General features: G+C 37.7%; 1 protein-coding gene across 1 annotated transcript in view; it reads right to left on the minus strand.

Moving 5' to 3' along the window:
• Positions 1-19,544, minus strand: part of GABRA4 (gamma-aminobutyric acid type A receptor subunit alpha4) — a 44,787-nt gene that overhangs the window by 16,196 nt on the left and 9,047 nt on the right. Inside the window, exons 3-8 of the mRNA XM_054825204.1 lie at positions 18,728-18,795; positions 16,063-16,283; positions 15,878-15,960; positions 13,948-14,091; positions 12,397-12,549; positions 8,806-9,065 (exon numbers count right to left, since the gene is read on the minus strand). Coding sequence (XP_054681179.1) covers positions 8,806-9,065; positions 12,397-12,549; positions 13,948-14,091; positions 15,878-15,960; positions 16,063-16,283; positions 18,728-18,795 — 929 coding nt within the window. The remainder of the gene's footprint in view (positions 1-8,805; positions 9,066-12,396; positions 12,550-13,947; positions 14,092-15,877; positions 15,961-16,062; positions 16,284-18,727; positions 18,796-19,544) is intronic.

The raw sequence follows: 19,544 nt of genomic DNA on the forward strand, positions 1-19,544 counted from the left end.
CAAAGAGGTATTACTATAATGAAACAAAAAATGAACAGTAAATAAACATCTTTATGCCTCACTTAATTTTGCAAGACTAAGATTAGAGCCTTCCATGACGGCACTATTAAACCTTCAAGGAGGTAAATTAATATATAGGAAGGTCAGTGACATGCTGTATGAAAGCATTGGTTTCCCAAATTGGGGGATCTCAATTAACTCAAATGAAAACTCATGCAAAAATTGGAAGGCTTAAAGCAACTGAAAGCCTGGCATTGCTTACTGTTTAGCTGCAACATGAAAATTGTTTGTGTGGTAATTTAGTAATATTTTCCTATTAAACTCTACCATAGTGTTTTTTATCCTTACCATTCTTTCCTAAGAAAACAGTCTGTTCTTCTGGGAGGACATTACATAGCCTGCCAAATTCACACCATTTGACATTTACCAGGGAAGTAGCATGTTGTCATCAGTGTAAATAATGCTGCTTGTCCCAAATCCCACTGAGTCACCATATTGCCGTGCTGCTAGCAAATGCACAACTTGGAGGAGAAATCTACCATGTTTTACTATTATGTTGTAGAGCCAGTCAATCAAAATTTTACTGGAATAGTACTAGAGATTTTGTTTTGCTTTACAGAGACCTGGAATATGACCAAGTAAAAGCTCCACCTGCCACAAAATACAGTGAATTCTAGTCCATAGCTTTAGAGGTGTAAAGAGCAACGCAGATTATTTTAGGAGGAAAAAAGTGAGGGTAGATAAGCTTAAAAGCCAGTCGACCATCCAACTGCTCATTTTGTGATCTGAACCATATGATGGGAGGGGAGGAGAGGTAAGAGCAGCGCTCCATCTTATGTTCCACCATTACATAGGCCTAAAAGTGCACGATGTGGAAGAAAAGTGAATTCCAGGTTATTGAAGAGCCATAAATTAGAAGAACCTTTTTTCAAAAAATGGATGACAAATTTATGCCAAATAAACCCATCCACCTGTATGGTGCTTAAGAGCCATACATATGCATACATATGTGTATGTATGTATATGTAAGTACATATGTATATGGTTCTTAAGTACTGGTGTGCACAATTCTGAAAGATTTTATTTATATCATGACAAAAAAGAAAGAACTGAAAACATAACTGGGAGGCGGGGGGGAATAAATCCATTAGGCTAGGTTGGGTGCTAACCAACTGCTGAGGTGCTCTGTATAACATCTATGAAAGGAAGAACAGCAGCTGATTAGGGACAAAAGACCTTCATTATTTTCTGTATCTTTCAATTTTTGGTGACCTTAAAGCTGTAGTTAAATTTGCTTCAGCAGTTCACTGAAAATGCCTTGAACACTTATTGCCTTGTAGATTTTCCCAAGCCTCTCAACATTTATTTCTTCTGACTCCAATTTTCCCAATGTAAAAATGAAGTCAGCTAGAAATCTCATACACAGCTGTGAAACTCAATTGCAATTTGGTGTCATTGGGCTCACCAGTATTGAAAACTCTTTGCGGAGGGGAAACAAAACTGAAATTTAAATATAAATACAGAAAAAGCTTTAAGCAGAAAATATGAAGAGCCTTGTGTTCAAAGGCATCATTTCATACTAATCATCTAAGGAAAACTATAAACTCCTTGACAATTTGCATTATCAGGGATGCTGAACAATCTGAAAGTCTTACCCCTGTCACCATACAGGTTTATTCTGACTTGGTGTTTCTGAAATGCTACCACAATTTTATTTTTTTTTAGTACTTAATATTTGCATGTAAAAACAAAAAAGAAAAAAAAGAAGGAAATTGCAATTTGATCAATACAAGACCTTGTTTAATGCCTGCAACTGACATTAGTAATAAAAGTTATTTTCATGCTGAACAGGATTGTATTCCTTATTCTAATGAGGAAATCATAAGGAGTGTCTGTTTTCAGCAGATCAGCACGATGACAGAGAAAGGCACTTAAGCATACTCTAAAAATTAAAAACAATGGGGTGTAGTATTTTCTAGAATAGCCACTTAAAATACTGACATTACTGGCCTATGCTTTGGTTTCCAAAATAAAAGCCTTATCCTAACACCATTTAAATTAAGTCTTCCAGTAACCACAGTAAAAACTGTCAGGTATTTGAGCATCAGATGAATAACAGCTGAGCATATCTCTCACATTCCCTTGCCTACTATTGTGGTAGTTCATTATAATACTTAATGAAAATTGAAGAGTGAGCAATTACTGCATTTCCTAATAAGGGTTGGAGGAGATAGCACTCCAGCAGGATTTCTTGTTTAGTTATAAATCAGGTGTTGAAATTAAACTCCTGCTTTTTTTTTTTTTGGTGCATATTAAAAAAACCCACAAATCCAAAGAAACAAAAAACCCGAACAAAAAACTTTTTGACTCTAAGAAAAAAACCTCATTCCCCAACTTTGAATTCCAACACTTACATTCGTTTTATCAACACCCAGCCATTTTTTACCTTCATCATAACAGAATTCTAGAATTCAATGGAGTTTACATCACAGTTACGTTGTGGCAGAATCGAGCCCCAAAACTTATACTACATCGCATACTTCCAGTAATTACTCTGCTCACTTTGCAGTAGACAAATGTTTCTACTTCCAGTGTAAAATTATTCCACAACTCAACCATGTTAAAGGTAGAGCAATATCAGGTTCTTGGAAAGAGACCAAGTTTTTTAATATAGCATTTTAATTTGTGCTATTTAGAAAGACATACTACGTGAAATATTAAGAAAACCATTTTAAATTGTACACCCCATATTTATGTCCCAATCATATTGTTTGGGCACATATTTAGCTTTATACATTGTGAGTTGTGTCAGTCGCTGGGTAGGACTCAGTCTAGCGAACCAAGTAAAAAACAAAAATCAAAGAAAAACAGAAACAAACCACAAACAAAACCAAACAAGCAATCAAAAAAAGAACTCCCAAAAAATAAAATTTAAAAAAAAAATTTAAAAAAAAAGGAAAAACCCCACAAAACATTGTCCCTGAGCATCACAGCTTATAAAATATTTTAAGAACAATTTTGGATCTATTCTATCTTCGCGTATCCAAACATTCAAGGTTCCCACTAAGTCACTGCAACCTTACCCCAGGTAGTCGTTCTCTCCTATTTTTCAAATAGCGTTCAGTATGAGATATGCCAGTTGTTTATGACCTGCATCTACTCTCATCCTACTGAAACATGATGCCAGCATATTATGACTGCAAATCATTGACAGCAAAAATGTTGACTAATGAAACTAGAGTGACAGAAAATTGTTGATGTATCAAAGAAATTATTCCCATGGCACAGCAGCCTCCCTTTGTGTGGTCCTGTCCTTGTATTTGCACAAACTCTATGCATTTCTTGAGACCGGAGTCCTTCATTAGGATCCAAGTTTTAAATGCCAGTGCTCTAAAAAAACCCAAACCATAACACCCTAGGCAGTGTGGAAGTACTGAAGCAGCAAAAAATTATTATTATATTTAAAAAGTGAAATGCTGTTCCAACTGCAGGACTATTCAAGTCACACAGAGGAGGTAGGCTATGCATCCCCATAAGGAGTTCAGTAAACAGACCATCATCATCTTGTGGTCCAAGTACCACCACCATTACGATCTGACTGCTCTTCAGATACCTCCCTCCATATACGTGAAAAATGCGTTTAACTCCACTGCTCTGTTTACTGGGACAGGGGAAAGTATTTTTCTACTAGTCCAAGGAAGAAGCAAAATAAATTTAGCGGCAAATAAATTTAGCGGCAGTACCTTCAAGTACTACTCTAGAGATGGTACATTTTATGCACCTCTCTTCATTATATGTCTACATATTCAAAAAGAGGTTTTGGTTTAAAGGTTAAAATTTCCACTTTCACTTACAGTCTAGGCCTTAGACACAAGACACACACACACACACAGAAAAAAACCCAAACAAAACCCCAAAACAAACAAGCAAACAAACAAATAAAAAAAGTAATTATCCAGCCTACAGCCTCTGGATTGTATCCAGCCCATCAGAACTTCCTTGCTCTGGAAGTCCTGAGACAGGGCACTGAGTTGGGCATGAGCTGGATGAATTGCTCCAGATGTTTGTTCACCAAATGCTGCTAAAGCATCCCCGCTCTGCCCCCGCCTCCATCATATGCTAAAAGGCAAGTATTCCCCTCATAGAAAATACATCTTCATCCCATGAAAGCATGTATGCAGGCTGCCCACATGACAATGTTTCTTGTAAACTTGTCAGGCACATGTCAGTCACATACCACCCCACCATGGATCCTCCTGGTGAGGAGAGGAGTGTGCATCTACATGGCACTGAAGAGTTTGACCTTTGAGTTCCTCCATTAGATGCAATGAGACTTACTCAAGACAATGTGACACTTAACTGGCTTCAGAAAAGAGGAAAAAAGTTGGAGCGTTACCATCTATTTGTGACCGAGTTTAAAGAAATTATTGCATTCAAAAGGTTTGTTTGAGCCTGAACTGTTTTTTCAAGTTTCACACTCTTTTAACAAACAGCTGAGGCTAAAGCTCATGCTAACAGTGTTTAGGAGCCTATTTTTTTTCAGACTATTTTTCAGTAGCATTCTTCATCTCCAAAATTGGGTAGATCTTTAAAAAGAAACTTCATAGGAATACAGTGAAAAGGAAATAGTGCAGAAGCATAAAAATAGACTCAGGAGTCCAATAACAAACTATAAATCATTCATTTCCACCACACACTGACTTGCAACAACACTTCCACTTTTACTAAAGAAAGGAGTTCAGAACATTTAGGGACAGGTTCGTTCCTTCTAACCTGAAAGCATTTTAACTTGCTTCCAAGATAAGGATATCACAGGAGACCATGGTGTAAGTCATCTGTCTTGGCTTAAAGAGACTCCAGTACTATTTCACTGTGCCTGACAGAAGGGATGAGTGAGGCTGTCCAAGTCCTTTGTGAGCTCAAGGCAGATCTCCAACAAGCTTGGGTCTTACTCATGTGATGTCTACTGCAGAACTGCACTCCGTAGGGAAACACATTAAATTTGTGTCAGAAAGTTATAGGTAACGAGAAGAAAGAGTTGAAATGGGGCAGGGAGGGGGAGGAGGTCAAATAATACCATGGCGAAATCCAAATCGAGTGATAGAGGAGCACACACTGCATTCGCAGGTACTACAGGCTCACTCCTGCCACCCCCCGCCCCGTAAATGAGCTTGACATCGGGATTTTTTTGTTGGAATCAACACAGTTCAGATTACTTGGCTAGCCTCCAAAATTCATTTAATGCTTTCTGTAATCAATATATTGATCAGTCGCACTCACCATGTAGCTCCAAAAAAAGTAAATATAATTATGCAAGAGAATAAATTAGAAAGGCATATATGTTTGCTACAGTAAAGATGTATTGGTTGGGGCAAAGAAATACATAATATGAATGAACACATCCCACATTATTTGATCATAATGATAGGAGTTGCCTTTGATCAAAGACAACTGCAAAAGTGTTTTTGACTGAAAAGAACAACCCACCACCAAGAATTCTAATTAGTGCAATATATGAACTGATTCAATATAGAAAACCCACTTTAATTCTATGGTCAGAAATTGGTCAGACACATGCATGTCAAAAAGGGACTTCCAACTATGTGCAATTTATCTTTATTTTACCAAACCCTACTATTAATATGCCTAATTTCTAGTACTATCAGATAGTAAAATCCCCATGTTCTATAGGGAATCCAGTTTCATAGCCCAACTTTCTGCCTCCTAGAACCCCTCTAGGACAATCCCACCAAGTTACTGGATGACAACAACAAAAAATCAAATATGCATAACAATACAGTGAATAATGCAGAATCAACAGCCTATAATACAAAATCCTCATTTAAAAGTATAATTATCACCTTGCTTGTTTTCCTTAACAGCCTCAATTGCTCTGTATTTTTCTTCTTTTCAGGGGACCTATACAGATGAGACCAAAATTATGAAAAGCCAGCACAGCCAGCTTTATGCCATTTCAAGGCAGGCAAAAGTACAGGGCTAACAGACATAAGAGTATTCCAATTTCCAATTAGTAGAAGATCCAAAGCAGGTTGCAAATGGTAAGATACGCACCAGAAAGAACCGTAGGGTTTAGGTATTCGGGCATCTTCTTTCCCAATTTACACACACTTCCTCCCTGGGCTAAGTGAAAATTTTTAATTTTGGGAGATTGGCAAGTTTACCAGGTTAGGTAAAGTCTGTTTGAAAAAAAGTTTCAAGTTTAAAATGAAATTTTTCCTTGAGCTCTGGCAATTGTATTGCTAATAACAGAATTTCTAGCACAATAGTGGCAACGTAGTACAGACTTTTTTTTGAAACACTAACTGGGTTAAGAAATCAAAGCCTATCATTAAGCTATGAAGATAAAATGTGTAGTCTTTATGTTAAGAAACAATGCTGACAGATTACATCCTACAGTCAGGCTATTGTCCTTCATTCTTTGTGCACCACAAACTCCCAGGGAAGCTGAAATTCTGTTATCTCTGGTAAATCAGCACTGATTAGACAGTGTATGTGTAGGGGAAAAAAAATCAGATTCATAATAAGGCATAAGAAAATTCTAGACTAGCCTTTTATAAGCAAAACTAAAATTTTAAGGAGAAGGACTGTATTACAAGTCAGGTTGGAAAACAGAGTCTAAGGGCCATACTAGCTTCTGTTCTGTGCAGCAGAAGCTGAGGACAGAAGTAATTCTCTAGTGATGGAAAGGACTGCACAATAGCTAAGCCTTTATAACAGTATCTGTGGGCTCACCCTGTACACCTGTGTTGGAAGAGCAAAGACTCAAGTCTTAGCATAGGCATAACTGGAGAAAAAGCCATTAAAGAAACCCAGTTCAAGTTACAATCAACATTATCACTCATTTGCATACTCATAACATTAACGTGTAACCCTTCAAAAAAGTAGATTGCTCCCTTGAGTGCTCTCAAGATCCCCCAACCCGTAAGCACACTACCACATCTATCACAGGGGCATTCATTAAGCTGTGGTATAGAACTGTTTACATCTCATTTTGCCTAGCTTTCAAGTTGAGTGAAGCTCTGTGTGTTCTGTTGTTAAAAAAAAAAAAAAAAAAAAAAAAAACAAGAAAAAAGAGGGGAAGAAGCATAACAGAGAGCAAAAGAAGTTTCTCCAAATGTGTGTAAATGGCTAAGCATGATACAAGACTGAGTTAAAGCAATTCTGATCATGAATCAAAACAGTGTTAAGCCTCCATCATTGCTACCCGAGAAAACTACTTTTTCCTTTTGTTTTAATCAAATCTTACAAATAAACCTAGGATGAAATTGTGCTTATGTAATTTATTGTCCTATGGACCCGAGTAAAACCTGACTATCACCAAAAGCAGTATTTATTAACTCTCCTCAGGAGTGCCCGAGATACTATACAAAACCGCATGATGTATAATCAAGAAGCTTAGCATAGACTAATGGCACCAATTCCTCTATGTACAAGGCAAACTATACACTACTATAAACAGACTCTTTCTTTTTCCTGTCTCTTACTATTAGTCAAAGGAGTGACATGTGTAACCAACTCTTCAAGACACATCCATCCTTTAAAGCAGAAATGGGAGCTAACAGGACAACAGAGTCAGGAGATTGAAAACAGTAATGATCTATGGTAGGAGAGCAAAGAAGAGGAAGAAAAATAGAAGTGGGTGGACAGCAGCTGAGCAACGGTATCAAATGGAAAGGGCAGGGAGGCAGAAAAGAGCAGATGAATAGGGAAGGAGACAAATGAGATGCGAAAAGAGACAGAAGACAAAATTACCAAGAGTTAGCCTAAAACAGCAGTTCTTAAGTCACAGCTCAGCCAAAGGAAATTAGAAAGTCAGCCTGACAGGAAGAGTAAATTACAATGCTGCTGTCAACATCTTACTTCTTGAGTGGTGTTGCCAAGAGAGTCAACCATGGCTGGGAATTACTGGCCTACCACACGACTGGTGCAAGTGCTGTAATGACTTTGTTAGCTAGGTGTCTCATGAATAGAAGGAGTAATGCAGGAGCTAGTCAGCGTATGGGAATGGGAAAAGGGAGGAAAGGAGAATCACTGGTGAGCTGGAAATGAGATCAAGTCTTTATCAACTGGTCTGCACGCTAAGATAGCTACCACACAAGTCACGCTTAATCCAAAGAGCTATGGAAGCTGGAAATTGTTTTGTTAAACAGAGCCCCAAAACCTGTTAAGGAGTTGAGGTGAGCTCCTGTGCAAAGATGCATAAAGTTACATTAAAATGATATCTATGGTGGACACAAAGGTTTCATCCATCATTCTTCAAAAATTCCTGAAATTGTAACTGATGAAGAAATATAACTCTAGATAGATGATACATGCAACGAGCAGAGAACGGTGACATCTACGAAAATGCTCCAAGGTAGAACTGCATACTTCGATTCTTTAAAGACATTAGCCACATAAGATAACATGCTGTCCTTATAATCTGTAATATCATGGTCTGTATAATCAGTCCAATCAGAATCAATGTGCAAAGGAAAAGACAGTTTCCTAAACATACCCATCCTAACTGACCTTCACCAAGACACAGCTAAATACAGAAAAGACTGCAGGTATGGATGGACACAATCTCCTCCTCTCCTCCAAGTTAATCCAATCATGCAAGAAAGAATTAAATAATGTTTTACAGGATTTTATCATTGAATACGGTGTAGCATTAGTCTTGCATTATGCCGACTTACACTGCATTGTTAGCTCAGATGGAACCTGGGAGGAAGTTAGAGGCCTGTTTTTACTGAGAAACAGTACCAAAAAGATCAAAAATATTTGTTTAAGTTGAAAACGTACCATGAGTGTCTCTTCTGTACTTCTTTGTCTTTGTACTGGAGCAACTGGAAATTCAAGGAGGGATTTTACCGTCTTCCTTTTGGCTTTTTCCATTTGAATATTAGTAAAATAGTTGACAGCAGCAAACTCAATGAGAGCAGAGAACACAAAGGCAAAGCAGACCGCTATGAACCAGTCCATGGCAGTAGCATAGGATACTTTTGGCAGTGAATGTCTTGCACTGATGCTCAGTGTCGTCATTGTCAACACTGTGGTTATTCCTTCAAAGAAACAAAACAAAAGCACTGCTGAATCCAAGTAGATCAGAGTGAGAACAGGCAAGCAGGTTCAAACAAAGAATTTTAAATCATGTAGGAGTCTTTCTCTGCTGCTTGGGAATAGTGCCTTAGATTTAAGTCATGGCAACAATCATATATCTATGAGCAGCTATGCACGTAAAACAGTTAAACAGTTTTCAAAGGAGGCATGGGAAGCCATGACTTCAGCAGATCATCTATAGATCACATGAAGAAAACATGGAAGCCTTCATTTCATTCTTTTTTCATGTCAAGTTCAATAGGATTTCTTACAAGCTCTTTTCTAAACATTTGAACATAATTTAAGTTGTTAAATAGGGGAGAGCTCCTCATCCTGCAACAAAAGCATCGCTTCTCCTGTAACGGGTTCAGAATGCCACCTATTAACTCTGCATCTGTTCCTCTGATCCCACTTGTAATCCAGGCGCCACCAAGTCATGGAAAATTGTTTTGGTGCTAAGGAAAACTGGAATATTATGTAAAAAACTCTGTTAATAAGCAAACCATCACCTTTACTTTTAAACCCTTCTGCTACTAGTGGACCAATGAGATTTAATTAGAATTTCATCTTCTGAAAGAACAACTTCTTAATTAAAATGTACAGGCATGAACACTGAGCTCATAATATGACCACTTCATGGTAACACTTCAAATGCAAATACATGCTGTATAAAACCAAGGCATGGGGTTTTTTTCTTTTTGCATCCAAAATATCATTCAAATATAAAATAGTGAGTATATAGTGAACACTGCTTAAGTCCTACCATGATAACATCAAGGAAGACTGACTACAAATGGAGATGTCTTTACTCTTATGAAAAGAACACTGTACCCATTGTAATTCAAGATGAAATGCATATGTTGAGAAGAATTCAAAATAATTAAGAGCATGTTTTCCAACATGATCCTCACATCCCCTATTCCCTAAATGGTGCTATCCCATCTGGGTAACATAATATGAAAAAGCTTCACCTACACACTGCCATACAGAGAACAGGACGCAATGAAACCAGTCTCTCCTATTAAAGGAGGAGAAAAAAGAAAAAAAGACTAATAGCCAGTTCATGAAAGCACAAAGAATATCTCAGAGAAAACTCAGCAGGATAAAAACACATATGTAAGCTCACAAAACCTTCTGCAGTGGGAAGGTGTTGAAAAACACACCACTGAAAATAAACGTTTAAGTCTGAGGAAAAAAAATTATGGAAAGTTATTTTTTTCCTGGAAGAGACCCATCCCCGCTAAGCCCTATCCTTCCTGATTCTACCTTTGTCCACTTTAAGCAAATAGTTTGCCTGAATTGTCTTTTTAAAGACATTTGTTTAACAGATGTAAGAATAGGGCAAAGTGACTTGAATGGCCAACCATTCCTTAAATACAAAGGAGGAGAGGGGAGGCTGTGACAGTATTACAGTTTACTGTCAGAGTCTTTTATCAGTTTTCCCCCTATTCAGTCATTGTTCTGGGAAACTCAGTTGTCACCGCAACTGCCCTTGGATATGTGCCACAGAGATTTACGGGGTAGGGAATTAAGTTCTGGTAAAAAATATTATATATACACATGAACTGTAATTATCCAGAGCTAAATACTTGCAAGCTTCTGATTAGAAATGCATGTAACCATATAAAAATATATTAAAGAGTATTTTAATATAAAAATTAATTTTAAAAATCTGTTTGAAAATTACTGCTGTCTTTCCCCTAAGAAACACCAAACTCCCACAATCACCAGACTCAAACATCTGAAGCTCTGACTGCGGAAATCACGACCTGATGTACCTTAGTTCCTTGTGTATCCCTCCTCTGTTACCTTTGCCAAGTTTTCCCTAATCGTGCAGCGTCCAATGGAAAGATCTTTTGGTTAGCATCTTCTGACAGTTCCTCTCAAAAGCTGGTACCGTAGCAGATATTCTGGCCTCATTCCTATCTCTTGCCTGCAACATTTCTATCTTAAGAAAACCTCTAAAAAACAAGGTCCCTTTCAGCATTTGTCAGAAAACTAAAAAGATGGTTCTAGCCATACTTTAAGCCACTTGTTTTCAAAGGTGTTTGAGAGACTTATCTGTAACTCAGTGGATGTCCAACCTTTATTATTTGTTTTTAATCTCATATATGGGTATGACGACACGTATTACATCTATGACGCTATAATGTGTACATTTTCAATTATCACATTTTGTCTCTAAATACAGATTTTACCTTATAAGTTCATGGCAATAGTCCCTTCAAAAAAGTGCCATTACTCAACATCACTGCAAAGGCATGTGAAGTGATGTCCTAGTTTCCCTAATGTAATGCTGGAGTTGAGAGCTAGTGGAGTTCTTATTAGGTTTACAGGTTGTTTCTCCTATAACTCATCATTAAACTTGTCTAATTTGTGATACTAAACAGTGTTCTGACTCTACTTACATGTTTGAATGGGCCGTCACGTAGAAACATTAATTCCTATCACTCTTGCCAGCATCTATCTATCTATAGAAAGGCTTTTTGTAGAACATTCTCTTCCTGATTAGTCCTGCTTTAGACTAAAGTCATTATAAAGTCAAGACATTGCTCTACAAAGACTGCTTTTAAAAATGTTTTTATCCTACTTCTTTGTTAGGAATCGTATTTCCATTTAATTTCTTATGCTTTGACTTCCATAGAAGCTTTTTTGTTTTTTTATTTTCAGAGTTCACTGTAGCATCTCATTCAAGCTGTATTTTGATGAGGGCAATTTTAATATCTTGCGATCGTTTTGTTTTCTGAATTCATTTTCATAATGGCAATGGCAGAAAGGAGAGAAGCGCACTAAACATGAAACTACTAAAAGTCTTACCCATAGCAAGCTTCCACTGATGACACATATCTCACAAGAAGACATCTGTACATCTCGCACACTCCCAATCAAATTACTTTAAAAGGATTTTAGAAGGTGTGAGTTTAAGTAATTATATTACTGTCAACTGGAGGATAAAACTGCTCTGGATGTAGGCTGAGGACTTGACTGGATTACTCAGGGCGAGGTCTTCCCAATTTGCTCCCCCAAGTAGGCAGAATACCCACAGATGTACATCCATGTGCCACAGGTAACCATGTCACCCTTCTGGTTAAATATTCCAGGTTTCTCTTCAGTTTCCAAGGATTCATATAATACATTCTTCATACATTGATAGCAAAAATTCCTCTGAATTTCCATCTTTCCCTTGTTTCTGCACTGGCACAGAGGCAGTACACCCCATCCACTAGAAAGGCCTATTCCAGTGAAAGTCATTAAAAGAGGAAGTATGAGAAAAAGTAAAAAAGAAATAATTACCAAACACAGTTCTAGCTGGAACAGACTCCTTATTTATCCAAAATGAAACTTGAGAAAGGATCACAGTCATAATGCATGGGATATAGGTTTGAATCATAAAATAACCCATTTTCCGTCGGAGGTGGAAGTAAACTGTCATAACAATATATTCACCTAAAAAAAAAAAAAAAAGAAAATATTTTTCTGGCTGCGCATAAAACGTTTGTGTTGCAGAATAACTGTTTCAGACTAACAGCTAGGATTGTTTAAGATGATGCTATTCATACCACTTAACGTGTATAGAAAGGTATGTTTCTCAGAGACAAGAATGAAACAAAGTTTTAAACAAAGAATTCTTGTAGGTCCATACAGTGCCATTCAGAAACTGCTATCAAAAATATTATAAATGTACAGCTAATACTGGATCACTTTTTACAGCATAGGCACGATTTTAAAAATTCTTTTGGCATCTTTTTGAAGAAAAGACCCCCAAGACACAAGCTAGCTACCTACCATAGTATCCAGAACATTATGGTACCTACCTGTCAAATAAAACAATAACAACAATAATGCACATTAAATTACATGGAAGTATCGCAGCTTTTTACTAGGTTTACACATCAGCACCACTGTGATAATGAAGCAAATGCAAAATTCATTGACAAGAATTAAAAATACTGTAAGTTTATCTAAATATTACCATTCATATTAAACAAAAAAGAAATTGCAGTTTTACCATAAACTGAATAAACTGTCTAAATAAAGCACTACAGAATGAGCATTTTGGGGATAGTAAGGAAATTCTGTTGCTAACTCATGATAATCAATATGCTGAAAAGTAAATTTCTAGTGTATTGCAAAACGTTGTTTCATCTTTGAGAAAAATATTCACAGAGCAATACATCAAATATATTTGCATTATCTGTTTCATTTTGACCATCTCGTAACACCCAAACTTGCTGACGCTTAGAAAATGATTCCAAATTTTAAAAATATTTTGGGAATATGCTTGTTTATCACCACACTGCTCATCAGTGACACTTCACTCATTTCGGATGCCTGTACTTGCCATTTGCCTTATTTCTTACAGCACAAATCAGCAGAAGTATCTATTGTGACTAATGCATTTGTGCCTATCCTTATCTGACTAGAGGGTTTTTAGGGCCCTAATAACCCATTCTGTACGCTGTACTTCTATCCCGAGCTGTTTGCACCGTCAAACAAAGGAAGTCTTTTGCACATAATGTGGATACAGTGCTGAGAAATTACTTCCTCACCCAGGCATCCTCTTGACTCTTCAAACTGCATTTTAAGCAGTGATTAAATGCTCATTTTGTCCCTCAGAGTAATGATCTCATTCTAGCTTTCTGAAAGACCGTCGCAATTTACTGTAATGAATCTGCACATGTAAATCTGAAGGACAGAAACCTGATTCAGATTTATGCTCTCAGCCCTTAAAATATACCCTATGACATTCAGTAGAACACCTTACAGAAAGGAAAGAAAAACACTTCAGGCGATGTTACAGGGTAAGTTTTACCTCAAGTTGATTTTTACTGACGAGATTCCTACCTGTAATAGATTTAATGGTTTCAGTGGATACCGTATGCCCAAGCAGGTCATACTGAACTAAACTGGAAGACTCCTCAGGAACTTCCACTGACTTCTCAGGTCCTTTTGTCCAGGTATAAATCATTTCACTCTTTGGATAAGCATCTACAACACAGCATCAGTTTGCATAAATAGGTAACGTCTACTCACATCTTACTAAGAGCCCAATCCAAACCTACCGAAATCAAACGGCAAGACTCACACTAAAAACTTTAGAAGATACCCTTCACATTAAGTTACCCCCAAAAACAACCCTCAGAGGAGAATAAATAGCAGCTAAGGTGATATGTCAAAGTGTCACACACAAATTCACATTTGAATGTGAAGTCTAAACATGAGTTCTTTCTGGATCAGCCGTTTTGGGCATGTAAAGTTTATCTTTAAATTATTTTAGAAATTGCTATCTAAAATTTTATCATTAAAATATACTAATATATAAAAAAGCATGTATAAGGATGATACATTTTGGAGAATGGGTGCACATTTCTTTACAGAAAAGAATTACTATACTAAAAACTACACAATACTACAAAGTATAATATTTTAAACTTGTGTTTAAAATATTTCCCAGAAACCAGAGGTCAGCAAAAAATTCACAATAGCCCAAAAATAAGCACACCCAAAGAAACATTTTACATTTAATACAAAAGACATAACTTAGGGCTAGCATTCAATCCCTACACAGCCCAAACTCCTGTTAAAATTAATTTAAATCAGTCTTGCATTTGAAACGGCTACATCTTATTTCAAGTGTCACTGAGGAAAGTATCAGATTAGCGTCAAGCGCAATTTCTGCTGCCTGGTAATCCTGCCTGAAGAAATATGCCTGTGGGGAGAAGTCCCCACTATTGAAGCTGCCCTGTCATACAGCTGCTACCAAAGCCAATTCTGGCAGAACCTGGTCTCCAGTCTCCCCGTAACAGGGATGAAAAACCTTATCAGAGCAGTGCCTTTTATATGCCCCCCTTTTGGTTGACTACCCAGCCGTATGAGGTAAATTTATGCTAAGGAAAGACTATGAGGAGCTGCCAGCCATTTCTAACTTCAGAGCTCTGGGGTCAAGGAAAACAGATTAATGTCCAGCCACTGACTACATCGGAGTGTAAAGCGGAGAGGTCAGTGATAAAGGAGGCTTACAAGAGTGACAAGGTAGTTAATGGAGTGCACCAACCATCCCCAGGCGGTCTCAGTGGTCTCTGCTGCGGATTCAAATCGGGGAAACATAACTACCTCCCTCGATTGTTATGCAGTATGCCCCAAAATGTCCCTTCTAGCCAAAGTCTGGAGATTATCCAAAAACCCATGTCTGACTTGAAAGCAGAAAAGGCAAGTCACCTGCACTAAGATTCCTTTCACGAGTCTAAAAATTATTTATCTGGTCTAAACTTGCCACACAGACTCCCATTACAGGCCAGGAGACAGACAAATACAACTAAAGATCAAATCTGCACATAACCTACACATCTATCTTATGGTGTCAACGTGCCCCCGCTAACTGTACAGAAAGACAAATAACCTGCTTCTCTAGGTGCCTTTTCCCTGGCTGTTCTAAGCTGAGATGGATCCCACCCTCTTTGTCTTCTCCAGAGAATCTCTCCCTTCACTGAGCACCCAATTCCTCACTAAGAACCAAGAAAAACCTACGTATTTCAAGCGTGTAGCCAGAATAGTGGGGTTTCACATAATAGCTGAATCAGTGCCTGCTTTTCAGTTCTCTGCCTGGGTTTAATTTTTGAGGCCCTAAATAAAATTCCCAAGGAACTTAACAGGAGTTTTGTCTGTGTAAGGATTGTGTATCAAGACTAATATTTAGAAAGTTTAGTAATTGCTCAAAATCTACTTCTACTATTTAAATTCTGTAGTTACAAGAAATTTCATAATTGCAACTTACAACTCCCAAATTTGAGAGGACAAGCATGACCATCCATGGGAAAATCCACTAATCTCATGGGACACTCTGCACTTATTGTAAGCCTATAATGGAACAAATTAAATAGTCTCTGGTTGCCATTTTGTCTAGGCAGTATAACTTTTGCATACAGTAATTGTAAGAAGCTGAACAAACACGTTAGATACCTCATTGTGTACAGGATGGTGCCATTTCTCATTATTCTAAAGAGTTTATTGGGGGCTGTCATATTATGTGCAACAGACTTTTTCCCATTCCTGAAGAAAGTGTCAGGAGTCCACACCTTTGAAACCATCAAGTTGTTAAGTCTTAAAATTTCAATAGGGCCATCATATTTTAATCTTTTGTCTACCCATGTCTGACGGAAGAAGACATCCATTGTATATTCCTGTATTAAATCGCAGAAAAACAAAGATCACATTTGCATGTATGAGTGTTTCCTGTAAAAAAAGAAATCCCTCAGGAGCAAAGAAATCAATCACTAGTAAAGAAAATGCGAAGTCCACTACACAAACATATTTCCACCAATTAAAGCGTGTTGTGTACTTCTTAATAGCTTAATTTCCCATATTAGTCGTATCAATAAATTGCTACACGTATTTAATCATTAAGGAATAATTAATCTAATTAGCTTGCAGGAAGCAGGCAATTGAATTTGCAGTCAAGCATATAACTGGAAATGAAATGATCTCTGACAATAAGTGTCAACAGATTTTTAAAGAAAAGATATCCATGCATTTTCTGCTGCTGGCTAAATTAAAAATACCAGGACAAACGATTACTTCCACTTTAAAGTCAGGATAGAAAATGTAATTTCAACTCATGGCAAGTAAGCTTTTAACTGAGGAAAGCTAAATATTTCCTTTGCCATGCCCACAAAACATGGATAATAAATTATATATAGACTTGCATATGTACACGTTTGCTTTTAACTACGTAACTCTCCCGTTAGTTTCCTCAGAAAAGCCATTCGGGTGCCCCAAAGAAAACATGCAAACAACAACTGGAGAACTGCAGACACAGGCACGCCATCAGAAATCATACATGAAGGAATGGCTGAAGGAATGCATTTCTCATCTTGGGAAACTAAAATATTTCACAAAAAAGCATCATGTGCCATTGGAAAAGGTAACACAGAAAGCCTTAAGTCTTTTCTAACTTACGGTTGTGATTTTGTTCCTTTCTGACTTTATTGCAAACTCTTCTGCATAATGTTACCATTGAAACTACTTGTATGGCCGTATCTATTCAAATGGGCAAGGAGGCACGTCTACCAGCGTAATGCATCTTAGAATTATGTCTGTCATCTTTTCCATGGCTGCGTCTTCCACTGTGGTTTATAGTTAATCTATGAAAAGTCTCTTTTCTAGTGTCATTTCTTGCTGGTGACTTCATAGCTCATAAGTAGCAGTTTCTGTTATTAGCTTCTACGTGAAAGATTTTGTAATGTAAGATTTCAGCCCTTTTTATTACACTGGGTGCCAAAGTAACCCAGCTCTAAAAAGACATTCTGATCATCCCCTGTACCGAGACTGTACCACACTTTGCTGTTTCAGCGAGATTTTTGAATGCAGCCACATTCAGATTACATTTGGTCGCTAACGGATACATTAACTAAAAATTATTCCAAAACCAATTCCTGGATCCCTGAATAGTCTCCTAACTAATCCCTGACAATGAAACAGGAAACATCTGCTGTAAATTCTCCTTTTGCCAGTACCTTACCTACCTTCAGTCCCTGTTCTCCTATATAACTCCTGCCTTATTCTATATAACTAATAGTTTCCCATGTGGCGCCATGTCAAATGCTTCACTGAAACCTCAGAGATGCCATGCAGCTCTCATTTTAGACTTGAGGCACAAGATGTCCTTGGGACCAGATTCTTGTATCCCTTGTCACACTGCACAGCATCACGCTGTATGTGACAGCCATTGAAGGGGTAAGATACATTTCAACATGAGACTGCTGTCACAAATCTAGCCCTTGAAAAGATATCTCGCTATCACATACCTTTGCACGTGATAGAACCAAATCAGTTGCACCACAAAGTGCACGACAGCACTGTATGGGAAGAAAGTTACCGCCCTGAAACTGCCTTTCCCTTAAAGAAGTTCAGTTCAGCACATACAGCTGTGTTACTTCCATGTGATTTCTTGGATATTTTATAAAAAGAGAAACTATTGTATGATTTAAGCGTATACCGCAGGACTATACAAGTTGATGAGAGTTATGCTGGATTTGACCTCAGATGAATGCAGATGCCGTTCAGGCACAAGTACCAGTACATGCAAATGTAACGTTTCTCTTCTGTGACTATTTCATGCATGTCACTGACATTCAATTTCTGCAGACACTTATGAAAAATCTTATCAGTCAAACATTTGCTGAAAGCGATGCTAAAAGGGGCACAAATATCGGCAAAGGGCGTTCATCTGAAATGAAAATGTCAATGAGTATTTGTGAAACGATGTCATTATTATTCACCTGAGAATAACACAAGTTTCAGAAAGGAAAGGCAATTTCAAAGATATTACACGTTTTCCCCACAGCAGAGCGACTTAGACACTCCCCACAAGGCCTGATTCTGATTCTACACCATGAAAGTCTGTTTTAAATCCTATGAAGTTAATTCCTTAAGCCAGCCAAAAACCAGTGAAAGTGTGACCAGAATCAGGCCTGATGTACCTAATTATAACCTGTAAATTAAGCTGTTACTAATCTTGTCTACTTTGCATAATTGACAGAACAGTACAGATGAAGCATCCATTCCTCACTGCAGTTAATGGTTTCTCAGAACCAGGAAATGGCATTTTAATCCCAGAAATACATACCATTTCTACATCAGAAACAGGTCCAAAACTGGTGACATATATATCTGTTTTGACTTCAGTAACAGGACCTAATGTATGAAAAGGAAGTGAGCAAGAAAATTTGAATTTTGCAGGTCAACAATTCCCATAAATGATCCTGGCATGTGAACAGTTATTGCTTTGAGGGTTCTGTGGACGAGCAAGAGCAAAATGCAAACACAGGTCATGTCAGGTAAGTCTCTAATAACAAGCACTGCTCAGTTACCTTTACCCCATAAATAAATCAAAAGCAGCATTTCCATGCAAACCCCCATTCTGAAAACCTATGTTGACTCAATGGATAAGAAAACAGATGCCAAAAAACAAAAAGGCTCACTGAAAACACCATGCTGATTAACAACAAGCACTGAATTCAGGAAATCCACGTTCCCCAAGGCATTTATTACTAACATTTGGTCCTATTGGTAATAACTGGACTACAGGTATTAGCATGCCATGCATTGGGCAATTTAGTACTGCAGTATCAAGAACTGCATCCGTATCCTGAGATGCACTTAAGTGCTTCAATACTAACAATCAAAAGTTGGACATCTAAGCACTTTTGAGGGTCTGAACCTAGGTTCAGATGCTCCTATGAAGCCTGTCATGAAAGCACGAGTGATGCCTAGGACACCGTTCAAAACACTGCACCGACCAGAGGTCTTGCGCTCTCACAGCTCGGTACCACAAAGCAACCATCAGAGAAAGCAGTTTCGGTTTAACGTGTATTTCCTTTACTACAGGACAAAACACCTTGAAATTTCAGACGTGCATTCACTCTGCAGTAGACTCTACAGTT

The sequence above is a fragment of the Grus americana genome, chromosome 4 (genome assembly GCF_028858705.1).
Source record: "Grus americana isolate bGruAme1 chromosome 4, bGruAme1.mat, whole genome shotgun sequence".
NCBI classification, from domain to species: domain Eukaryota; kingdom Metazoa; phylum Chordata; class Aves; order Gruiformes; family Gruidae; genus Grus; species Grus americana.